Below are 26419 nucleotides of genomic sequence, written 5' to 3'. Positions count from 1 at the left end.
AAGTCGATTGGTTGCTGCATAGTACTGTAATACTTTAGTTTAATGCACACGGTGAAATTACCCCTGGGGCGTAACTGAGAGGAGGAACAGGTATATTTAACACTTTAACTGTCACGTGGAGCAAGCTGGATCTCATATACTGGTAGTACTGATGCTGTGGCCCCATGATACAGACCCAGCACCACGAATCAATCAATCAATATTATCGTAACCAATAGCGAGGACGCGGCAAGAATGGTGCCATGGTACACGGCACAAGTTGTCCAAGTATTGAACCTTGAAGGCGTTTCTGAGTTTCAGCATCAGTGTAATTTTAGCACAAACTCCTTGTCTACAGGTCTCAACAGTTGTGTTGGAGTGTGTTCTATTATATGAAACAATTATTTTGTTCAACAAGGCAAAACAACAGCAACTAATAGCCATGCCAATGTACTGGATCATTTTTATGTCGTAAACTTCTTAACCAAAATGGGATTGGAACAAATAACTGTTACCATCTTTCTGGCTGTGACTTGGTTGAAAGGAACCCTTTCAATTTCGACAGGTTCGTTTGTAAAAGTTAATGCGTGTTTCGATCCGACAACAACGACTGCCGTTGCCCTCACTTCACCAGATCTACACAGAAGTATCAGGATATTCTGTGCATCAAAATGTCTCCAGGCTGAAGGATGTAAATCCTACAGTGTCCACCTGTCCACACAGACATGCTACATCAATGATGTGTTTCTTCAGGACACCGAGTGCACGGATTCTTACCTTCATTTCAATTCTGACGAGGTAAGAAACTACACATACTTCTTAGGGGCGGATCCAGGATTTTGGAGGTGTGTGTGCGTGCGTGCGTGCGTGCGTGCGTGTGATAAGGTAAAAAGCCTCTGTCGACAACAATATTAGAACCTTGACACCCACAGTAGGTTGGTAGTAATTGTAATTCTCGTCAGTTTCTTGTTGTGTCATACATAAGGAAATGACATGTATGTTGTTTGAAAATGGTCTTGACCACCAACGTGAAGCATATATGATAATAAAACACAATAATTACATGCAGTTAGTCACGATCGTAACGATCGGATCTGACGTTCAAGTTAATGTCATGCACATTTCATCGTCTGTATTGTTAACTACACGATAGAAATATGCTATACCTATTTGCATGATAATGTACACATTACTTCCATAGTGAGATTAAATTCAACAGGTGTTAAATTTTTACTTATATGCAAAGTGTAAAGGTTTCCAGCCTCTGGTTAGTTTAGCCCCTGATTAAATTCAGATGTATTTTATGGAACGATGGGCGGCTTTCACAACAGTTCTCAGTTGGTGATACACTCCTCAAGAAATAGAAACGCATGGGAGATAATACGAATGTTAGTTTTTGATTATTTTTAAAATGTCATGAAAGGAAAAGAAAGGCAGAATGTATACTAACGGAAAAAGTAACTGTGCATAACATAAAATTGCAAACACAACCCTAAATAAACATGTAGAAAAGCACTTTGAAATTTGATGTCACGTATCGCGCGTGGCACGAGCACTTCGTGCACAATTCTCTTCCCACAAATAGGAAGAACGGTTACTCCTGTCATATCTTCCCCATACGTAACCTCTGTTCTAATACGTAACCTCTGCCATATTTCCCGGTTCTCGTAAAATCCCCTAGCGGCAAAAGATCGCAACACAAATTATCTCCCTTCTTTCTATCCAATCAGAACACCTGTTACATCGACTTAGATTCAACTTGACTAACACAAGCAAATGTGGGGCCACAAATATCCCCCATCTGCCGGGGACTTGTGTTGATGTTACACACAAGACGTTTAATGGCTAGCTTGTCCGTTGTCAACGAGGGCGATGGAGACGCCACTGATCCGCCATAACATAACTGAGTTCTGTCTAGAAGAAACGTTTGCGCATCGCGCAGGGGAAGAAGTTTAGTTTTCTCGAAGCATACGGAAATTACCGAGGCCTTGCGAATGATCACTTTTGAAACAACGTTGCTGATTGCACAACTAAATCTGATTGTCTCCAATCACGAGTCTTGAACGCTCACACCATGAAAGGGCCGTATTAGAACAGAGGTTACGTAGGAAGATAGATATGACAGGAGTAACCTCTGTGGGAAGAGAAAGCGTGTACAGTATTTAAATGGGCTATAAATCGCCAATAACTGAAGGTAGATCACCATACCAGGGACCATGGGGACTTACATTACTTTTGCTACCTGCATGGACCCTAGTTGGATTTACACCATCCCTTCAGCCATTGGCGACAAAAAAGAAATCTAGCCATAAATTAAAAGCACACATATTCTACGATTAAAAACGTGGCAAACGTGTTGGGACTTACGTACCCTCTCAGGAGGACAATAATTTTATAATACTTCAACCCCCTTTGAGGGTACAGCCACTAACAATCGAAGTTGATAATCTAAACTACCAATTATAAAACCATATCTATTTACAAAACATATATCAAAATGCATTTAACAGACCTATCTCTTTTAAAAAATCAATGATTAAATGATAATTAACGTTACTAAAAAGGTCCTTTACTGTTTTGACATTAAAATATCTATCCCTTATGGTGGAGAATTCAACACAGTCAAGCAGGACATGCTTGACCGTGGTTCTCTCATCACAAGGGATACAAAACGGAGGATCCTCACCTTTCAATAGGTACTCATGAGTATATCTTGTGTGGCCAATAACGACATCGTCAAATCTGGACTGACAACCCAAGTAGGTGTAACCGATAGTTGGTTTTATTGCATGTGATTTATTGATACCTACTTGGGCATCCCACTTTTTTTGCATCAGGTCACGGATCTAAGTTCTAATGCTAGCTCTGTAATCAGAGTATGGGATCAGAAGTGGTGACACAGATTTGTTGAGTGCTGCCTTGGCAGCAAAATCAGCCATCGTATTCCCAGAAATGCCAACGTGGCTGGGTAACCAACAGAGAACGATGTCGTATTGGCCAGTTGCAAGATCATTATATAATTCTATAATTTCTATAAAAACTGGATGTTTACAAGACATATTTTTAATCGCCTGAAGGCAAGAAAGAGAGTCTGAAAATATGATATATTGTTTATATTTAGGGTGTCTATTTATATATTTAAGAGCTGTTAGTATTGCGTTTGCTTCTGCTGTGAAAATTGAACTGTCATTGGGTAATCTGGAAGATATTGTTTTGGACGCAATGACAGTGGCACAAGCAACCGCGCCACCATCCTTGGACCCATCTGTAAATAAGGATTTATATGTATTATATTTACTTTTTAATTGAATATATTCTTGTTTATATAGTAAGTCATTAGTTTCTGATTTTTAAAATTTAGTGAGTGTTAGGTCGACTTGTGGCCTAACCAATTGCCAAGGAGGAGAAGAAAGAAGACGGGAAGGAGATATATTTTCCAGCTCAATGCCGGCAGCAGTAATGAATGGCTTAATCCTGAGCCCAAGAGGCGGAACAAGAGAAGATTTCTTGTTGTACAAATCCTCATAAAGAGGATTAAAGATGCAGTGAAATGCAGGATTAGACTCGTTAGAATATAGTTTGGTAATATATTGTAATGATAGTTTTTGTACGGCGTTTGGTAAGAGATGGTTCATCTGCCTCGACGTAGAGACTGTCAACAGGAGATGTTCTGAATGACCCAAGACAAAGTCTCAGACCTTGGTGATGGACAGAATCTAATAGTTTTAGGTTGCTTTTACAGGCTCCACCATATACGATGGAGCCATAATCAAGCTTCGAGCGGACCAGTGATCTATATAGGTGTAGGAGGGTAGTTTGGTCCCCTACCCACTTTGAATTAGAAACGACTTTCAATAAATCAGGCATTTAGTTTTAAGGGATTTAATATGCGGAAGAAAGGTTAAATGGGAGTCGAAAATCAGACCCAAGAACTTGGCCTCTTTTACCACCTTGATGGGAGTGCCATTTAAAAACAGTTCTGGGCTTTATGTGGTTTATATTTACGGCAGAAATGTATGCAATTAGTTTTTGATTTAGAAAATTTAAAGCCGTTTTCAAGACACCATTTATTTATTTTGTTTAAACACAACTGTAGTTGCCGTTCAATAGGATGCATATTCTTACCGCGACAAGAAATGTTAAAATCATCCACAAAAAGTGATCCATCAACTGAATCGTTTACAACCTTTGATAAACTGTTAATCTTAATACTAAACAATGTTACACACAAAATACTGCCTTGTGGGGGCACCCTGATCCTGATTATAATGGTCAGACAGGGTTGAACCCACTCGGACTTGAAATTGCCTGTCTGTTAGAAACTGTGATATAAAAAGAGGTAAACGACCCCTTAAACCAAAATCATGTAAATCCTTTTAAATGCCATGCTTCCAGGTGGTATCGTATGCTTTCTCGAGATCAAAGAATATCGATACTGCATGTTGTTTATTTACTATTGCATTTTTGACAAAGGATTCTAAACGTACCAAATGATCAATGGTACTACGATTTTTCCTGAAACCACATTGAATATTTGTTATGAGATTATTGGTTTCAAGATACCAATCTGTTAATCTATTATTTACTTTTCGTTCCATGGTTTTACAGACGCAACTCGTTAAAGACACTGGTCTGTAATTAGACGGATCAGCATGATCCCGGCCAGGCTTTGGTATAGGGACTACTATGGCTTTACGCCACGAAGTTTGGAAATTCCCTGAAGTCCATATTGTATCAACAATATTTAGAAGTGTTTCCAAACATGATTCGGGTAAATGTTTCAAGAGCTGATAGTGTATATTATCAGCCCCTGTTGCTGTATCATGAGCTTGCTCAAGGGCAGTACGTAACTCATGCATTGAAAATAATTCATTGTAGTCTTCTCCATTGTCTCAGGTAAAATTTATTCTTTTCTTCTCCTGTTGTTTCTGATGTTTCTGAAACTCAGGGACATAATTGGATGCAGACAAATGTTTGGCGAGAGTTAACAAATTATCACCATCCTTCAGATGATGAACAGTAGATTTGGAACCTTTACCTTTTATCCTTTGTAACATATTCCACACCTTTGAAATCGGCGTCCGTGAGTTTATCTTGGAAACATAATTTCGCCAAGACTGACGCTTATTCTGTTTAAAAGCACGTCGAGCCTTAGCACTAGTGATTTTAACATTATTTAAATTGTGAACTGTAGGATGCCGGCGAAAGTATTTCTCTGCCTTCTTCCTACACTTCCTGGCCTGTTTGCAATCATCAGTAAACCATGGTTTACAAATGTGTGGTGTCGCAGAGGACGTAGGAATAGCTTCATCAGCTATTATATTTAGCTTGTCCGAGAACAACTGAATAGGATCCATAACATTGACAAAACAGTCAGATTTCAATCGATCAGAACAAAGAGTGTGAAATAAAGGCCAGTTGGCCTTTTTAAAATTCCGCCTTGTTGTAGGAGGCTCATCATTAGGGTTTATAGCTGAAAGTATTGTGGGAAAATGGCCACTTCCACACAGGTCGTCGTGGACCGACCATTCAAATTCGTTATAACTGTTTGGATCTGTTAGTGACAGATCAAGTGCAGAATATGTTCCTGTACCAGGATGCAAATATGTGGCTGATCCATCATTAAATATGCATATATTATTATTTGAAATGAAATCCTCAAGGAGTTTACATTTAGTGTTAGTTGCGGAACTCCCTCCCAGAGGGTTATGTCCATTAAGATCACCCATGATGATACAGGGTTTCGGGAGCTGGTCAAATAGATCCTGAAGATCGGACTGCTGAAGAACTGAAGAAGGAGAAATATACATAGAGCAAAGTGTAAAGGTTATCTGTAAAGTAAGATGGACAGCAACAGCCTGAAGATTGGTTTTAAGAGGAACCGGCTATGGATAACACCCTGCCTCACGAGAATAGAAGCACCAGCAGTGGCCTGAATGAAACGAATTGTACCGACGCAATTCAAATCGATCTGTACTTTTCAGGTATGTCTCTTGTAGACTAAAAGCTGATGGTGTAAGATCTTGCGAAAATAATTGTAGATCCTTAAAATTGTTCCTAAGGCCTCTGCAATTCCATTGTATTAATGTCATAAACATGTTTAGGGAGGCTCAACTGGAGATCGTGAGCGCGAGGCAGCGCCACTCCTACACCCTGTTTGTGAAGGATTCTGAACCGCAACAGGAGGAGTTATAGGAGAATGCTCTTCTAAATGTTGAAGAGCTCTGGCCTTTCTTCTCAACTTTTTCTTTTCTTTGCTTGCAAGGTGAGCAGCACTCTGAGTAGCTGGACTGGAAGTAATGTCCAAAGTTTGTGATTGTTGGGTCTCCTTAGTCTGGGAGGCTGATGAGCGCTGACGATCTTGTGATCAGTGAGTCGTGCCGTCAAAGGTTAGCTGGGCGTCATTAATCCAGGATATCACTGTCGGACAAGAAGTTAAAACAGTTGAAGCTTTTTTAACAGAAGAAGAAGCAGGAGATGAAACTGTAGCAGAGTATGTGAGACCTGTAGCTGGTTTTGATTGAGCTATTACCATTTTTTTGGCTTCAAAGTATGAGATATTGTTAGTACATTTCAATTTCAGGATTTGGTCTCATACTCAAATTTTGGACAAGCTTTCGATGATGCCAGATGTTCACCACCGCCGTTGGCACACTTTATGTCATTAGTACAGTCAGTACTGCCATGAGCTCCACTGCAGCGTGAGCATACTGACTTGCCAGTGCAAGACCTCGCACCATATCCAAACTTCTGGCAGTTGTAACACCGGAGTGGATTTGGTACATATACCTCCACTCCGATATTACAGTATCCTGCTTTTATTAATTTGGGAAGAGAACGCAAACTAAACGTGAAAAGGTAAGTATTTGTTTCGATAAAAGTTGACTCTTGTTTCCTGCTAAAACGTATAACTGAAGTAACTCCCTGGTCTTTCAACTCTGCCACAATCTCTTCTTCTGTCATATCTGAGAGACAGCGGGCCCTGTCTCTAATGATACCTCTACACGTGTTGAGAGTTTTGTGAACTGAAACAACAACCTGATTGTTTACAAACTGCTGCAGTCTTAGCAGATTGACAGACTGTTGCCTTCGTAAGCGTTCAATTAAAAGGGAGTCGTTCCGGAGACGAGTGACATTTTTTGACTTCTCCGCAGATACCTTGGATACCCTTGGAGACTGCAAAAGGATTGATCTTTAAAGGAATCCCATCAGCACTTTCAATGACCAAAAACCTTGGCCAGGAATCATTATTGAAAGAAGATATCTCTTCATCAGATGAAGAGACATGTGACGACGTTTGCTCGTTTTAGAAGAACCAGAAGATTGAGCGTTGTTAGTCATAGTGTAATGATATAATTCAACAACCCTGCTCCCCACCCGCCATCGAGTGTCAACAAGGTCGGTATTGCAGAGGAAACCAGTCTGCAACACCAGGGTTACAGGGATGCCATACTCCAGAGAATACAGACTTGAAAAGCCATTATATCTTAAAGAAGATGTGCCAGGCTGGTTCGGCCCATGACACTTTTCTATAGAACACAGAATTCAGAGGTCTATATATCCAGATTGGCCCATGAGCCACCGCCCTCTGGAAAAAAGGGCTGTAGGCAAATATTATACTGATAATAGAATAAACACAATATTCAGTGCCAACATACAATATAAGCAAAATAATGTCAACATGAACATGTCCATGCTCAGGGCATGGCGTGAACAGCCATTGATAGAACCGGGCCATCTCTACCACCCGTCTAGGTGAAGTAAGGGTCGAAGTGGTGTGTTGGGCAAAATGAACACGGTTCCAGGCTCCATATGCCCTCAACCACCAGAATCCCGTCCTCCACCGACACAGGGGCGCAACCCACGACAAACGGGTTGGTGGACCAAATATACCCCCGGGTCCACAACGGGGGGGTCGAAGAGCGCTTAGCGTTACCCTGCACCCACCACGAGGAGGTGGCTCTTCACGGGTACCTACACCAGAAATGGGCTTCACACATTGTACCCATGTGGGGAATCGAACCCGGGTCTTTAGCGTGACGAGCGAACGCTTTAACCACTGGGCTACCTCACCGCCCCTCATTTCAGAGACTAGATCTTAGTCTAATTATTCTCTAGGCTCTGAATGTTTTGTAAAACAGGTTAAGTTCAACCTAAACTGCGCGTACGTCATCAGCAGACAGGATTGGGTTGGTATTTTGTTCACTGGCGAGTCTCAGATGGCAGGGCGGGAAGGCGAGGTGAACGGTATGCTGGCGCGTGCGTTGTTCAACGTCGACAGGTGGTGGCTTCATCGTTATGGTAGGGAGAAGTACCTCATCTCATGATCGGACACAACTTGTCATTGTCAACGGCAATCTGACAGGTCTGCGATAGAGGGGTGAGTTCATTGGGCCCCATGTGCAGCAGGTCATTGAAGGACAGAGAGACGTAACTTCACGCTTCAGCAAGATAATGCCCATTCACATGTCGCTCGTGTTGTGGCAGATTTCCTAAGACAGTAGAACATTCCGGTACTCACTTGGCCAGCTGTTTCTCCGGGCCTGTCCCCTAGCGAGCACGCTTGGCATAAATGGAGAGACGTTTACGTCAGAAGTGGAACACTTTTTATGGATAGACAACTTCTTTGTTGCAGTAGTAGTTGCGACGTTTCGGTTTAGTTCCTAACACTGTTATCAAACAAATGATGACACGCTGAAGGAAGTTTACGTCAGAATCATCTATTGACGTTAGCTGAATTGGGACAAGCAATGGTTCTGGCATGGAACAATATTCCCCTAACTTTCTTCAAACGCTTAGTGTCGTCTATGCCTCATCGTTGTCAAGCCTGCATCAACTTTAATGGTGGATACACACGATACTGAATTTGTGAACTGACTTTTGACACATCTCGCGTGTCACGATGACTAGTATCAAAGCATACAGATGTCGATATTACCCTGTCAACATTTAAACAGTGATTGTGTAGTATACATGCACGTTGTGACAATCATGTGCACAGTGATAATAGCTATAAACGATCCACGGCAGAGAATCTGTAGACATATAAAGTCTGTGTCCACAATGTTTAGAGCAGTGGTAACAACACATGGTGGTCACACCGGGTACTGATCGGAACGTTCCCCCTCGAGGACGTGCGTGTCTTAAGACGGCCAGTATAGCCAGTATAACTACAGAACATGTGACTGTCAGCATGCACGGTTTCATCCTGGTATCAACAAAGTAAACGATATATGCACATTTAACTGGCACACCTTCTAAGTTAGCCCATGCGGTTCTAATTGGAGAAAGTGCTCGTGAAGATCCGGGTTAGAATTGGTCTTCAGTAGCCCATGCTTGTTGTAAGAAGCGACTAACGGGATCGGGTGGTCAGACTTGCTGACTTGGTTGACACATACCATTGTAGCTCAATGCTCGATGCTCATGATGTTGATCACTGGATTGCCTAGTCCAGACAGGATTATTCACATTATATAGCTGGAATATTGCTGAGTGTGGCGTTAAACAACAAACAAAACACATAATAATTTATACTGTTGTATTTTCTCCAGAGCCTGGAGGAGCCGCCATGTCTCAATGACGGTGTGTACGACACAGTTTCCAACTCTTGTCGATGTTACAACAGCTACGTGGGCGACAGGTGTGAACGTCTGATGCAAGGTAACTTTACTTGCTATTAAATGCGAACTTTAAACATTGGTGTATTTCTTGTGTAATTGGTGGTGCTGATGAAACGGTGTTTAACGTAGTTACCCCACACACGGTCTGCGTCGAGAGTCCAAGCAAACCAGCTATAGTTTTAGTCTGTCGCCAGGGTAACAACAAGCTGTTGTGATGGAGAGGAACAGTAGGATTGGCATCTTCTTCTTCTTTTCGTTTCCACATGTCGGTGTCGATGTTCACACCGTTAAGGGCCGTTCATAATTTATGGCCAGTGGGGGTGATGATGATACTCTGTCAGGGGTGGAAATAACTTTAAAATTGCTAGTGTACTCCGGTACAGTGGCACATGTAAAATCACTTGCCCTGATATATTTTCCACTAAAAAAGGCCGATTTTCTTCTTGATTTTTTAAATAAACAACATAATTAACATTGGAAAGTCAACTGGACACCGGTACAGCATGATATTTTGCTTGCCCGACAGAAAAAAAACACAGGACTGGGACGTCGGGCAATGGGTTATTTCCACCCCTGTCTCTCTCTGTGTGTGTGTGTGTGTGTGTGTGTGTGTGTGTGTGTGTGTGTGTGTGTGTGTGTGTGTGTGTGTGTGTGTCCATAACAATATTATAAAATTATGCTTACAAAATATGGGAAGTGGGAGGGGGGTCATTGATTAAGTGAGGGGGGTGGTCACTTACTTTGTACATAATTTCCGGGGGGTCTGTCACATTGTACATGCTTCTCCATAAAAATCATCACCCCCCTAGCCATGAATTATGAACGGTCCCTTATCATTACTTGCTTGATGACGATCTGTTGCTAAACAGAAGTTGTCAATCCATAAACACATGTTCCTCTGCAACACGTAACGTCTTAAAACGTTTGTTGGTTTGTCGCGCCCGGAGACTGAACCAAGACATTCTACTCTCCAGTCAGATGCACTATCCACTCCATCACGACGTTGTTAAGTAGTAGTAGTAGTAGTAGTAGTAGTAGTAGTAGTAGTAATAATAGTAGTAGTTGCAGTAGTAGTAGTAGTAGTAATAGTAGTAGTAGTAGTAGTGGTGGTGGTGATATATGTTTGAGTGAATAAAGGTGCCATTGTTGTTTAGTTATAGTAAAACATTAGTTCTTTTACCCCAACAGTATACCAAAAACACACCTTATACTGTTTTAGCCTTTCCCACATATTTTCATCGTATTTGATTTCATAGGCTTTGCATTCACGAGAAGGATATAATTAGAAATGAGATGCATATCAGCAGTGACTGGTTAAGCACTTGTAAATATTCCTGATAAACAGCACAAACTGAAACGTTCGTCTTACGCTAGACTGACGCTTAGTCTCTGAATATATACAATTGTGACAGAAAAAAACAAACCCATTTAAATTGAAAATTAGCTCCAGTGAGACCAGAGATCCTGAACCTGAGGAAATCTAGACTTGCTTCATTTAGGGTTTTAGCATTGCAGAGAGGGCTAGACTAGTATTACGCATATGTGTATACCTTTAGCCTGATGTTTGTGATCAAATAAGTACAAAAATCACTGTGGATTCAGGGGATGACAGATGCAGACAATGTGATGGACTCACGTCTTCAAAACCGAAATCGCCTTATCAGAATGAAGATCAGAGAATCAGACCCTACGATGCAAATTAACCTATCAGCACGAATCTTGGGTAAAACCTAACCATAGATCATACATACCGGGCGCGCCTAAGGGAGATAACTCCACCCAGCGAAATGTGGTGCCTTGCGCGATTTGGCAGTGTGATTTGGCAAGGCACCACATTTCGCTGTGTGGAGTTACAGTACAACCAGAAATTATTGAGAATTTAAGGTTGTAATTGTTGTTTTTTTCACTCATTACGTACGTATTAAATGTGAATATTAGCAGACCATAACTCCAAATTCAAAGACGGGTGAACAGTTAGTATTTTGTCAAGTCACCATGGGCAGCAATGCAGGCTTCAATGCGGCGGGGCATACTACTGATCAAAGAAGTTAGAAAGTCGTGGTCCATGCTGTCCTAATATCGGACCACCTCTTCTTTTATTTCAGCAATATTTGTCCGATTGTTCTTATTGACACTTTCCTTCATAAGTCCCCAAACATTTTCTATTGGATTTAGGTCAGGGCTATAGCTTGGCCAATCTAATAATGTCATATTTTGGGTCCGAAACCAGGCCTGTGAATGCTTTGAACGATGTTTTGGGTCGTTGCCCTGCTGGAAAATCAAAAACTTTCCATAGAACACGTGAGCAGATGGAAGTAAATGTCCCTCGAGAATATGTGTGTACCGCTCACTGTTCATATTCCCTTCAAATCCACAGAGGGGCGTTGCCCCTAACATAGATATGCCACCCCACACGTTAAATTTCGAACTGTACTTTGGGCGCTGCTACAAAGGTTTTTCAGTTTGTTTGGTCCAGAATTTCAGTGTATTAGGAAACAGCCACACAGAACTTTCATTTGAGAAAATCACATTGTCCCAGTTAAAATTTCTATGCTGTAAGCACCAGTTCAACCTTCGCTCCTTTTGTTCAGGTTTCATGATCGGTGATGGAATTCTTCGACTTTTCTGCCAACCCATTGCATGCAGCTCAGCACTAATTGTCTCCTTACAGACAGCCACAGTTCCTCTATCAATCATATCCAGCCTTACGTTTTTGAAACTCCTTCGTTTGTTTTTAAAAACAAGAATACCAAGCCGCCCCCTGTCACCGACAGTCAATTTCCTGGGCCTACCTGAGCCTCCCTGGTGCTCAATGCCATTATCCATTTGCAATATTTTTCAAAACACGATAAACAGTGGACAAAGGGATGCCTGTTCTACTTGAAATCACTTTAGCTGATCTGATGTCCTTGTTATAATACTCTAAAAGCAACTTCCTCTTCTCTAAATCATCCATACTGAGGATCACTGAAAATGTCAGCAAATAAACAAAGGGGGATAACTCTTCACAAACTAATGAAAAAGGATTAACGGAGTTGTCTCTCTTGAATGAAACCAAGCACTTGAGAGCTGGTCAAGGTTGTTTATACTAGAAATCCAATTAAACATATTCCTAAAATTCTCAATAATTTCTGGTCATACTATATCTCACTTAGGTGCGCCCGGTATGTATGATCTATGGTTAAGTTTAACCCAAAATTCGTGCTGATAGGTTTGCATCGTAGGGTCTGATTCTCTGATGTTCATTCCGAATACGGTTAACAGTTTCGATAAACTTGAAACTGACTTCCGGTAAGTTGGTACACTCTCTGGACGACTTCTGTGTATGTACTAAATGCGGGTTTTAATTGATCCTCAGTAACCCATGCTTGTCGTGAGAGACGATTAACAGGATCGGGTGTACTTATGGTGTTGACCACTGGATTGGCTGGTCCAGATTCGATTATTTCCTGACCGCCGCTATATATCTGAGTGCAGCATTAAACAACAAACAAACAAATATACCTGTGTAGTGCCCCTTGAGTGAGTGAGTGAGTGAGTATGGTGTTACGTCGCTTTTAGGAATATTCCAGCAATATAACGACGGGGGACACCAGAAATGGGTTTCACACATGGTACCCAAGTGGGGAATCGAACCCGGGTCATCTGTGTGACGAGCGGGTGCTTTAACCACTAGGTTACCCCCCACCGCCCCTAGTGGCCCTTGAAGAGAATAGACCAACATCATATCACAAAGCGTCCTTTACGATGCTGTTGTCGTAAGTACATTTTAAAGTGTGGGAGTCATGATCGTCATATCTCAAAGATCGATTTAAGGACCGGATCAATAAATAATGGTTCTTCTTAAGGGTAATACTACAGCCTGTCTTAATATCACCTGAAGATGAAAGGAGTCACGGGGTACACTGGAAAGTTACTCGGTATATATTTTGTTGCTAGGATAATAAACAACTCTTCGGCTCGTATTAATAATGTTTAATTTAGGCCACATTGTCAGTTTGTCCTTTGTTCTCGTTGTGCATGTGCGAAAATGGTGATCCCTAATATTACTTACTTTACTACTTTATAGCTTCTGCTGTGTCGTTTCACTGAAGTGTATTGTACTGGCATCAGTGTTCTGTGCAATTATCTCTGAGCTTCATTACTTATCGTTGATGACAAGGTCGTTAAAATCAAGAACTTGCTTACAATTTCCGTTGGTATTAATGTAGTACAATAGGAATGTCGGGAGTATAAGTAAGGTGGAGTTCTTTTCTGTTTTCTATTTAACAAGCATGTTCTGATGGTGAAAACATGAGTTGTTTAGAAAGTAGCATTGAACAATATTTGAGCTCTATCACGGCGTGGGGGTTATACTGGAAAATCAATTATTCATTAAATAAACCTCCTTACTTATTCGATTGGATCCCTTCAGGTTCCAAGCTTTCTGGAACCATGATTTTGAAGACAATCCTTGTGAGGTTGTAATTATTGTGCGTATTTCGGAACGACAGTTAACGATTGCCGTTGGCTGACTATGCCCATCTTTCTGAACTATATTGACGATTTGACAAAAACTGATAAATTCTTAAATGCTTCTAAAATAAGTTGTCAGGATGTTAATTATACTGACACGTTTTACTGTAAAATCAATCATATGTTTTTTCTAGTTTTGTTTGCATTTGAATGTATTTGTGATTTGACAACGCGAGTACAAAGATGTTTTTAATGGATATACACAAGTTGATAATCATCCGTAACTTTCCACCTAGCGATTTACATTGTTCATTCAGAGACCCTACCAGAGACAAGGGTAGCCTCGTGGTTAAAGAGACCGCTCGTCACACCGGAGATCCGGGTTCGATTCCCCACATGAGTACAATGTGTGAAGCCCATTTCTGGTGTCCCCCGTAATGTTTCTGGTGTCCCCCGTAATGATATTGCTGGAATATTGCTAAAAGCGGCGTAAAACCATACTCACTCACTCACTCACAAGGTCTTCTTGACAGTGGGTCATCTTCCACGGGGCCACTGTCATTGCTTTGTGAATTGTCCTTGCATCAGCACCTTCTTTGGCGAGAAACGTCATTTCTGCATATACCCGGTCTGTCCATGGCCATGGTGAGGTTATGCTGCACGGTGACAATGAACAAGCAATGTTATCCTTGCAAACAGTTTATTAAAAGTGTAGCTAAGCTAGAACTGGAACCGAACCGTAATGTATTTAGATAGTTTAGATAGCTACTGCTATGAACTTTTGGACAGGCCGTCCCTCAGACTATATTCTCTTCGGACTTTTCTGTGATGGAAGACCGTTATCAAGCAAGCCTAGATTATCCTCAATTTCAGAATCTCCAATCTCATTGGGGCTCCTTTTCAATAAAGATAGTAATGTGTTTCTGTCGAAATTATATATGTTCAGAAAATGTTAAACCAGGGTTGATCTACGGCAGGGATAATCTACAGCAGGGATAGGTCACTCGCTTTCTTTCTCTACCATTTGTACTAATTCGTGTGTGCCTCGTCACGCTCCAACGCACACAGTGACTTGGTTCGTTCTCAGCGCAACTTCGGTTGCGTTTAACAGTACTTCAGCAAGTAAATTATGAAACTATCACAATTACTTGCAAACACCTTTCACCTGATGGTATATTCCCCTCATTCCTCTGAAAGGTGTATGTGAAAGAAGTTTATATAATAATAACTAGAGACACTCAGAACAGATCGGTGATATGTCATATTTTTCACAAACATCAAATACACCCTTACAATCTTTCTAAAATTATAAAACTATCACATTACTCGCAAATACCTTTCAACTGATGGTATATTCCCCTCATAAAAATTAAAGATGTATGTGAAAGAAGTTTTAATCGATAGAATTTAGTCTTTCTTCGCTGTGTACCGAGGATGGAAGCCAGCATATCACATTTTTCACACACCTCAAATACACCCTAACAAAATAAATTAAACTTATAAAACTATCACTATTACTTGCAAACACCTTTCAACTAAAGGTATATTTCCCTTCTAAAAATTAAACGAATATGTGAATGAAGTTTTTATCGACAGAATTTAGTCTTTCTTCGTTGTGTTCCGAGAGTGGAAGCCAGTGAGCTACAACATGCCGACTTGAAACTTTACTACAAATCTACTGTACTAATACTGACACTAATAACAATTATTTGACTTAAAATGAAGTGATAGAATAGGTGACTTTCCTTCTGCATGTAGGTTTTCAGTTGTCACAGCACTCAGCGAATGTAATCAGCTCTTGAAAATAAATCAGGCTCAATCGTAAAAATTAAGCTGCCGCCATATTGGCTAAACTGGTCACGTGACGAGTCGAGGCATACCCTAAGTAGACTAGGACAAATTACTCAAATTGTTAACCCTGAAGGCAAATCGTGTTAATTTTTGGCATACAAGCTTTTTAGGGGTATTGAGAGGTGCTGAATCCATATATGTTGTATGCCAAGCTAAAAAATGCCCCATAATGCCTCAATGCAGAAATCCAAGATGGCCGCCAACACCAACTTGAAACATGAAAACTAGCATATCTCTTTCATTTATCAAGGTAGAAAGTTGAAAAAAGTATGCTTTCTTATGTTTTCACATATGGGGAATGAAATGAAATACTCAATTTCATGATTAAAACTGTAGAAAATTCTTGAATTGTACGTCTTTTGCCCAAAATTGTCATTTTAACAATAAATTTGTCGTTCAACTTATAATATCATGCTTAAGAAGGTTAATTTGGTATGACCTGCAATGACGTACACAATGCTTGTTGTCACTGCACGTAGATATATTATGGTCTTCGGTCAGTCAATACTATTAGACAACTTCGTTCTAAATTACAATATGACAATTTCCGAGAAGTAACTGATCGATTCACTAAAATACTCCAAATGGACTCACCTCAGCCAATCTTATGGCATAAGGACTGTCGATCTAGTTACATGAGTAAATCAAAAGTCAAAAGACTAGAGAATGCTGCATTGAGAGAAGCGAACAGCAAAAGTTCGTCTGGAACCTCCCCAAGTGTTCTTCTTCGAAGCAAAACATCTGCGATTGATTGGAAGAAGTGTTTCTTTTGTCAAAAAGACAAGAAAGAATCACTTCATCCAATACAAGAATCAAAAGTCAGCACCAGAACACTGGAAGCAACAAAGTATGATCAATGATTAAGAGTTCGACTGGCTCGTGTAAATGATCTTAGAGCTGCAGATGAAGCATATCACCGGACTTGTCTTGTCCTGTTTGAACGTAACACCAAGTGGATGGGACATGTGTCACCACAAATCACAAATGTGATCTTATTCTGGCTTTGTCAAGAACTTGAGCAATCAGCAAAACATGCTGATATCCTTGATCTCGTAGATGAATGGAACTGGAACTGCACAATAGCTAACAATGTCCAAATAGATATACCATCTTCATTTATAGCCCGGAGTAACACTTTTAAAGACAAACAAGCTGACCGTCTTGTGGGCATATATAATATTGTTGTATTGCACGATCGTGCTCGAAACGAACCTCATACTGTGTTGGTGCCATTCAAATTTCGGCATATTCCAATTTCTGAAATGGTAACAAAAGTTGCTACCAAAGGATATTAACAAAGTCATTCAATCATTCATACATGAGGATCAGGATACATTTCCGACCATTTGGACCTGCAGGTTCGTGGTGACATGGTTTCTCATCCCAAACCAAAAGGAATAGACATCAGCGAAGACAGAGTATTAGTGAGCATACCCAATAGTTTGTACATGTTTCTCAACTTGTTACTTGGTGGTCAGCTAATGGAGACAGGAGACGGGTTCTTGACCCCAAAACACATAGGATTGGCCAGTGCCCTTCACCAAGCAACAAGATCGAGAGAGCTAGTGAACATGTTTCACCAGGCAGGTCATCTTATGAGTTATCGTGATGGCATCAAACTTGACACTGCACTAGCCAAGAAGACATTAGAGACCATAGATGACACTGGGGCTGTTATGCCACTAAACCTAGCAAAGGACCGCTTTGTCCATTTCTCAGCAGACAACGTCGACATTAATGAGTACACTTTGGACGGTAAAGGAACATTCCATGCCACTTAGGTAGCTGCCTGGCAACGTGGTCCACCCGAAGAAGATCTCCTCAGTGGCATTGACATTTCTAAGACAGGAACCTTCGATATACCTGAAGTGATAACTGACACCATACCTGCACCAAGCAGAGGGATCACAGAGCGTCAACCCAGAGAAAATTACAGTGGGCTACCTACCCATCATACAGGCTCCTGCATCTGATCTGAATAACTTGAACACAGTTGTTAAGCGAATGATCCATGTAGCCAAGTCTATGGGACAACAGCATGTTGTTCTGACTGTGGACGAGGCCCTTTATCTGAAGCTGTTGGAACTGAAGTGGTCTGTAGAAGAGTATAAGAACGTGCTCATACCTTCACACTGCCATGAACTTTCTCAGTATAATTGGACGGCATATGAGCTGGTGCAGCTTGCCGAGCTATGGGTAGAATGTGATGTATTGGGAACCACTGCTGCCCAGCATGCCATGGCAGGAAAGGTATATGCACGTGCAATGCGAATGCACAATCTTACTTCTCAAGCTCTTTGGCAAATACTCCTCCCACGACTCCATGCCTACATGGACGAGGTGGACGCAGCTCTAACAACTGAGCATGCAGATCTGTCTACGTCCTTAGATACAAGTCACATCGCTGACATGGTTGAGAAACTGACTACTGACAGATTTCAGCAGCCATTGAAAGAATTCAGTGCAGGTCTTGCAGCTGATGACCCTAATGCTGCCTTCTGGTGGGACTACATGACTGTCGTCAGCTTACCACTTTGCTTCACAAGAGCACAATTTGATGGGTTAGGGGATGTCCACTTGTATGCTTTCAAACCTTTCGTCTTCAGGTACAATCATGTGAACTATGCCTGTATATCTGCCTGAAATGTCATGTCTCCCTGCAGTGCTCCGTGAGTTCCAGAACGGCAACTTTGTAGTCAAACGCACTGATCGACGCTTCAATTAAGTTTCAGCAGACCAAAGTCATGAGTGGCTGAACGCTACAGGGAAGAGGAGTGGAGGCTTAGTAGGCATCACAAGAATAACATCAGCCCTCAGCAGATGGACGTTGTCTTTTAATCTCAGAACGGTCATAGCTTCTTAGACAAAGGAAATGCTGAAAATGACGAAGGACGACGAAGACACAATGAGTACACACACATTGAGAGCGCAACAACTAGGATGAAGAAAGACGAATCTGATGAAAGCAAACTAGTTGTATCATTGAAACAACATGGTGTGTTTCAAAATGGTGGTGGCGCCTTGATAAACATCATCAACAAGGATGTGGCCACATCACTGATCCAACAATCTCTGCTTAGGGCAGAACACCTTGGACTGGAGCAAATGAAAGTCTTCGTGGACAAACGTCTGTGTGAGCCTGTTGATAATGACCAGCACCTGGACCTGCAATCGCCTATTCAGAAGAATAAGGCCAAGACATTTGCCTCTTTGTATGACGTAGTGCAAACTTCCAAGGGAAATCAAAGCACTATCAAAGTGGACCGGAATATTCTACAAATGTTCATTACAGCCTATAGAGCAGGGCGTGGGGTAAAGCTGGAAAACATCCTGCAGCATGAACTCATGACCGCCCAACTATCATTGGCCACAACTAGTGGTACCCTACATTCCACTAACAAGTCTGTGTTAGCCGGTATACTGACGCAAGAAGTTCAAACATCTGCTAATGTCACACTTGATGAGTCCAGCTGCCTGCTCATTGATGCCAAGCCCTAGTGATGGCACTCGGAAAGCCGCCTGACATTTGAACGTTTGGTGACTACTCCAGAACCTTTGCAAACACCGTGTTCAAGATGGAAGCAAATTATCACAGAATTGGCATAGTATTTGACAGGTATCATGTTGATTCCAAACAAATAGTGTGTGGGTCAGTTTCTCCCATCAGACTGGTCTAGATTTATTGCACTTGAGGAAAATAAAGCAGATCTTGCTGTACTACTGTCAAACCATCTTACAGAACACAGCCCAACAGACAAACCCGTACTAGCAGGGTGTGTGTGTGTGTGTGTGTGTGTGTGTGTGTGTGTTTCACTGAGGCCGCTACAGTCAAGTCGTCTGATACACTACTTGCTTTCCATGCCATCACTGGATGTGATAGTGTGTCTCCGTTCAGTGGCCACAGTAAGAAAACAGCATGGAAGGTCTTCCAGCAACACCATACTGATCCTTTCACTGTAAACCTAGCTAGATCAACAGAGAGGTTCATCTGTAAAATATATGGTGTGCCTGAGGTCGTTACATGCAACAAAGCACGTGTTAAATTGTTTTGTCTTGGCAGTGTACAAGAGACTCTGCCACCAACCTCTGACGCAGCAAGGTTCCACATCATGCGTTCCCACTACCAATCAAGTATCTGGAACCAAGCACACTGCCTATATCCAGATCTTCCTCCAGTGGCTGAAATGGGGTGGGTTCACCAAGACGGTCAGTTAGTGCCACGGCTACTCTCGCTGCCACCTATCCCAAAAGCTTGCAGGGAGATCACATCATGCAGTTGTATGAAAGGATGCCTCAGCCAATGCAATGCATCGAGGCTTGCAACTGTTGGAAACTTAACAACAACTGCCAGAACACCAGATATGAATGGGAACATGCGAATGCTTACAACCTTTACGGTGTATACTGCTCATTCTTTCAATTGCCGTGATTCCGCAAATAAACAATAAAAAAAATTCATTGTTCTTAAAACACTTACCTTGAGTTGTGTCATTGTTAGTTGTAAGTGCCCTGTTATACTGAGTCAAAATTCATACTGCATCCATAATATGTCGCCCTTGGTTTTGACATGTTTAAACAAATGGGAATTAAATAAAATGGGATGGAGAAGGACGGGATTTTTTTTGTCCATCTGAATATTCAAAATTCATTTATTGTTCAAAAAGGTAAATTTTGCAGTAGGTATGCAAATGAATCAGTTTCTTCCAATACAATCACAATAGTGAGTATTGCATTGCATTCCCCATATGTGAAAACATTCAAAAAAGCATTTTTCAACTTTCTAACTTGATTAATGAAAGTGATATGTTAGTTTTCTGGTTTCAGTCTGCCGTTGGCGGCCATCTTGGATTTCTGCATTTTGAGGCATTATGGGGCATTTTTGAGCTTGGCATACAGCATGTTTGGATTCAGCGCCCCTCAATACTCCTAAAAACCTTGTATGCCAAAAATTAACACGATTTGCCTTAAGCGACTTAAATAAGCACTTTTTTCCCAAAAGCTAAAGAGGCTTGTCGAGGAGTGACCACTCCCCGTCTTCTATTCTCCCTGGTTATGTTGTTTGTTTCAGACTGTGATGATGGCTTCACTTCTGGACACTACAACAACACGAAAGACGTATTTACCATTCACCCCACTGCATCCACATACCCGTTTCAGGTGCGTATCTAGGGAGGGAGAGAGTGAAATAGGTTGGTGGTGAGTGAGTGAGCTGGGGTGGTGAGTGATGAGTGAGTGAGTGAGCTGTGATGGTGCGTGGTGAGTGAGTGAGCTGGGATTGTAGGTGGTGAGTGAGTGAGCTGGGTTGGTGAGTGGTGAGTGAGTGAGCTGGGATTGTAGGTGGTGAGTGAGTGAGTGTGCTGGGTTGGTGCGTGGTGAGTGGTGAGTGAGCTGGATTAGTGGGTGGAAGGGTGAGTGTGTTGTCAGTCGGTCGATGGAGTGAGTTTTGGCATGAAACAATATGACTGCACCAGGTCAGCATTACATCACACAGTTGTTTCAACCGGTATCGGTAATATACCTCCCGAAGGTCTTGAAACATTTTAAACAACGTTAGAAAGAATATAGGTTTTCAGAAACAGGACCCGCTGGGTGACTTGACTCAGTGCATGTACTCGTGTGCGTTGTTGATGATGTCAGTCACCACACTCGATTATTTATTTACCACGGTAACTCACAGGCCCTGTCTTTTGTTTCTCAGACATACACCCGTAAAGATCCGGGTTAGAATTGGTCTTCACCAACCCATCCTTGTCGTAAGAGGCGACTAACGGGATCGGGTTGGCACATGTCATCGTATCCCAGTTGCGTAGATCGATGCTCATGCTGTTGATCACTGGACTGTCTGGTCCAGACTCGATTATTTACAGACCGCCCCCATATAGCTGAGTGCGGCGTAAAACTAAACTCACTCAGAAATACCCTTAATCCATTCAATTTATATACACTAAGTTTCCTTTTGGACGATAAGGGGAGCTGGTGTATGTTCGCTTTGGACGCCCGACGCGTCCTCTGTCGTGATAGTGCAGCCATACTAAAAATGGTGACTAAACTAGTTTATACATAGTCGTGAGGATGTGATGTCAACAATAGAAAAATGTTGTGAATAATGTTACTTCAATTACACCCGTGGCTATTCACAAGCTGTTTTTTACCGGACAGAGAGTGAGTGAGTTAATATTTAACGTCACATCGGCAATATCTCAGCCATATCGTGACGAACAAAGAGAGAATGATAGTAGAGAATGATGAAGTCAGCCGCGGATGTTGCAAGATATAACTATTACTTAAGTTTTTCTCTCTAAACGTGTCATCCACTAATGACTAAAAAAAGAGACCACCTCCGTGGTGTAGTGGTTAGAGCGTACCCCCGGAGAGCGGAAGGTCGCGCGTTCGATCCCCAGCTGCGTCATACCAAATGACGTTAAAATATGATACTTGTTGGTCCCTGCCTGGCGCTCGGCATTAATGGGTACAACAAGGACTGGTCGGCTCGGAGTCAGTATAATGTGTCTGAGTGGGGTATTCATGCTTCACTGCGGCATGGTATCTCAGTGAGCTGCACTATAAAACCAGCTTAAGTCTGGGCTAGTACAAGCAGCCACACATACACATGCATGCACGTCGTCTCATGAGAGAAATATTCTGAAGTACGACGTTAAGCCCCATTTCACCTCACCTCAGCACTAAAAAAGGTATGTAATCAGTGGACACATGCAGGTGCAGAACCTCTCTCAAACAAGAGATCATCAACGTTTTAATCCGATTTGCTACTGAAACTCCAATGTTCACTTCCTGACAGGTGCGGGGCGGTGGGGTAGCCTAGTGGTTAAAGCGTTGGCTCGTCACGCCGAAGACCCGGGTTCGATTCCCCACATGGGCACAATGTGTGAAGCCCATTTCTGGTGTCCCCCGCCGTGATATTGCTGGAATATTGCTAAAAGCGGCGTAAAACTAAACTCAGTCAGTCAGTCAGTCCTGACAGGTGCATATGGAGTGGTAGGTGTATGTGAATCAGCTTAGCGTGATAACTTTTATATCGCTTTTTTATGGACCACAAACAACATTATGGACCGAGAACAAAGACCGTGGTCGATAGTGGGTTTTGTATTGGTTGTAATAAAAGTGGCATTGACCTTATATAATGTCTATAAATTGTTTACAATATACTGTTGATACAAAAGAAGGTTCAGCATATCAAACGATGTTTTCCTGGATTAAAGTAAGTCTTTTCCAACAAATGGAAGCGACTGATTTGCAGGCTTGGGGAATATTCTGAATGATATTTTGAGGAACGCAAGAGAATAAGGTTCATTATCAGACTGGTGTAAATATCTAACGAAAGACTTCGTCACGCCGAAGGTCCGTGTTTGAATTCCCGACATGGTTACAATGCACTTTGTTTGTTATTTTATTTCTTTGTTGTTTATCGCCGCACTCAGCAATATTCCAGCTATATGGCATCGATCTGTAAATACTCGAGTCCGAGTCAGACAATCCACAGCATCAGCATCGATCTACGCAATTGGGAAGCGATGACATGTGTCAACCAAGTCAACGGTTCTGACCACCCGATGCTGTTCGTCGCCTCTTACGACAAGCATGGGTTTGTGAAGACCAATTCTTACGGATCTTCACGGATGATCAGTGTATCGTTTGTAATGAGATGGTATAATTTCCTGTAATACATTTCAGGTTTATTGTGAAATGGTGTATGGAGGCGTGTTGTTCCTCCTCCGACGAGCAATCAGCGCTCCCTACGTCAACTTCAGCCGAGGCTGGAACGACTACAGAGACGGGTTCGGTAACTTGTCTGAGAATAGCAACTTCTGGCTAGGGAATGAAAAGGTTCATCTGATCACTACAAGCAGAGACCATGCACTTGGCATCGAAGGCATTATGGCTGAACCCCCAGAAATAAACCAGTGGAACTACAGGCAACACTACTATCATATGTTTAAGGTGAATTAGACTGACTGACTGACTGAGTTTGGTTTTACGCCGCTTTTAGCAATATTCCAGCAATATCACGGCGGGGGACACCAGAAATGGGCTTCACTCATTGTACCCATGTGGGGATTCGAACCCGGGTCTTCGGCGTGACGAGCCAACGCTTTAACCACTAGACTACCCCACCGCCCCTAAGGTGAATTAGAGACAGACACGGCAACTAAACTGACGCACAAAAGAAAGTACTTACCTGGCTTGGGATCATTTAGTCCTGCATATAACTAGACGACTTTGCACTATACCAAGGTGTGCTCGACGTCTGGCCGGCGAATTCAAGTTCTTTGACGCACTTCACTAGGCAGAGAGGCACAACGGATTTAGGCATAAACGAGGGTAGAAACTCAACCTATCGACTAATACATGTGCATGGATTGATAAAACTTTCATTCATCTTCAAAACGAAACACTTACCTCCTCTAAAAATGGCTCATTTTATTACTTAAATGACCTGAAACATAGAGACCCCACCTACTCTCCACCATTTGTCGGCCATACTGTTATGGTAATTAGCGGTTAAATAAAAAGTGTAAACGCATTAAAACGTATTTAGTAACAAATAGAAACTGCTAGAAGTTCGTCTCCTTCCTCCGACTTCAGAGCGTCATGTAATCTCGGTCCGTTTAATACGATTCCTTTTTTTGATACAACTGCTAATGACCATAATCAAAATGGTCGACAAATGGTGGAAAGTTGGTGGGGGTCTTTATGTTTCAGGTCATTTAGTAATAAAGTGAGTCAATTTTAGTGGAGGTAAGTGTCTCGTTTTCAAGACGATTGTTTGTGTTAGTAATGCATGCACATGCATTTGTCGATAGGTTGAGTCTTCATTCTTGTTTTTGCCTAAAACTGTTCCGCTCATATTTCTTGCGGAAAGGTGCGTTAAAGGAAATGCACTCGCCGTATAAACTCGATGTAGGCCTTCATATGAACTAGGGATAATTGAAATAAGTACATGTTTTTGAAAAGTATTTTGATTGTGACTTGCAACTCACAAACAATGTGTGAAGATATATGCTGAAAGTGGTGTAAAACTAAACTCACTCACACACGAAACGCGGCGTAAAACAAAACTCAATCTTCTTGTAGGTATATCTGTTACGGAGAAGCGCGAGTGCATGGTTAGTAGTGACCATTGAATTTGTAAACTCAATTCTTTTCCGGGTATTCTGAACGTATACTTCGTGTTTTCTTATTTCCCAAACCATGTTCCCGCTATCCTGAAATACTCTTTTGCAGGTATCTTCCGAAAGTAATGGGTATCGCTTCTCCATGACCTACCACTATCCGAAGGCAGATGACCACTTTCTCGATGACTGCATGTCAAATCTGGAGGGAATTCCATTTTCCACCATTGACAACGACAGTTCCGACGGAAGTTGCGCAGGCGCATACATGTCAGGGTGGTGGTTTAAGAATTGCTCGTTGTGTAACCCGACAGGGGTAATACAACCTATTTCCGACACTGTTATGTCTGCAGATCCGATATACATGACTTGGCCAGTGCCAACAAACATGCGTGCGAGGTACCTACGTATGTTTTTGAAATATAAAGTTGGATAACAATTTTGTCTTGTTTCAGTTCGATTATTTAATTCATTGGACGGGCCTAAAATCTTAATATTACGGAGAAAGTCTGTTTAGAAATTTGCACAATTGTCCAAGGGCATGTGATAAAACAGAGCGCTGTGTCGGAATGATTGAACTTTTACTTTTAATGTATTCGTTAGCGTTGATATTTGTATTGACATCAATGAACGCCCAAGTCGCAGTTGCACCTTTGAAGCTTTCCCTACGTTGATAATAAACGGCTTATGATAATATTTACATATATAACGCTTAGTATATCAGAGGTTTGCAGTAGAGACTATTCTGAACCAAGTTTTCTTCAATACATCTGTGTAAACATTTGACGACGGCTCTTGACTGGAGGAATGATTGGTAAAGAACAGATCTTGTACTTTATATAGAATCTGAACCAGAGTTAGACCTCTACTTCTCTTAGATTTCTTGGTTCGCCAATGGTAAATTTAATGCCAATGTCGTAGCTATCTGCTACCTTTTATTACCGCATATGATGTGAAATTAAACACTGATCTTTTGATATACATTGACCAATGGCTTAGTAAATTCACATTCATCCCAAAGGTCAATGCTAACTGTTGCGTAGAGGTGGTGGGGTATGCAAATACAGTTTAACACCTCTTCTACCAATATTCTAGTTCTATCACTGCGGAGAGAATCGAACCTAGGTCTTCGACATGGCGAGCGAACACTATAAGCGCTAGGCTATCCCATATATATAGAGAGAGAGAGAGAGAGAGAGAGAGAGAGAGAGAGAGAGAGAGAGAGAGAGAGAGAGAGAGAGAGAGAGAGAGAGAGAGAGAGAGAGAGAGAGAGAGAGAGAGAGAGAGAGAGAGAGAGAGAGAGAGCTTGGCTATCCCATAGATAGAGAGAGAGAGCGAGCGAACGCTTTAAGCGCTAGGCTATCCCATAGATAGATAGAGAGG

The 26419-nt window shown here is 41.8% G+C and overlaps 1 protein-coding gene across 1 annotated transcript; it reads left to right on the top strand.

The window, feature by feature from the left end:
• The first annotated feature begins 274 nt into the window (after nt 1-274).
• Nucleotides 275-25604, top strand: LOC124264117 (fibrinogen-like protein 1). The gene is made up of 5 exons (XM_046698838.1): nt 275-777; nt 9531-9639; nt 20974-21062; nt 23598-23864; nt 25149-25604. The coding sequence occupies exons 1-5, from the start codon at nt 469-471 to the stop codon at nt 25470-25472; spliced, it is 1098 nt and encodes a 365-aa protein (XP_046554794.1). The 5' UTR covers nt 275-468; the 3' UTR covers nt 25473-25604.
• The last annotated feature ends 815 nt before the right edge of the window (nt 25605-26419 follow it).

This window comes from Haliotis rubra, unplaced genomic scaffold, assembly GCF_003918875.1.
Source record: "Haliotis rubra isolate DU_JTF1 unplaced genomic scaffold, ASM391887v1 Scf91, whole genome shotgun sequence".
NCBI lineage: Eukaryota > Metazoa > Mollusca > Gastropoda > Lepetellida > Haliotidae > Haliotis > Haliotis rubra.
Note: the sequence above shows the minus strand (reverse complement) of the source record. Positions and strands in the feature narration are given on the sequence as shown.

What these genes read in the sequence shown, in the direction of transcription:
- LOC124264117 (XM_046698838.1), top strand. Translation starts at nt 469, where the DNA reads ATGGGATTGGAACAAATAACTGTTACCATCTTTCTGGCTGTGACTTGG. An exon ending in TTCATTTCAATTCTGACGAG is followed by an intron (nt 778 to 9,530) that starts GTAAGAAACTAC and finishes TATTTTCTCCAG; the next exon opens with AGCCTGGAGGAGCCGCCATG. An exon ending in ACTACTATCATATGTTTAAG is followed by an intron (nt 23,865 to 25,148) that starts GTGAATTAGACT and finishes ACTCTTTTGCAG; the next exon opens with GTATCTTCCGAAAGTAATGG.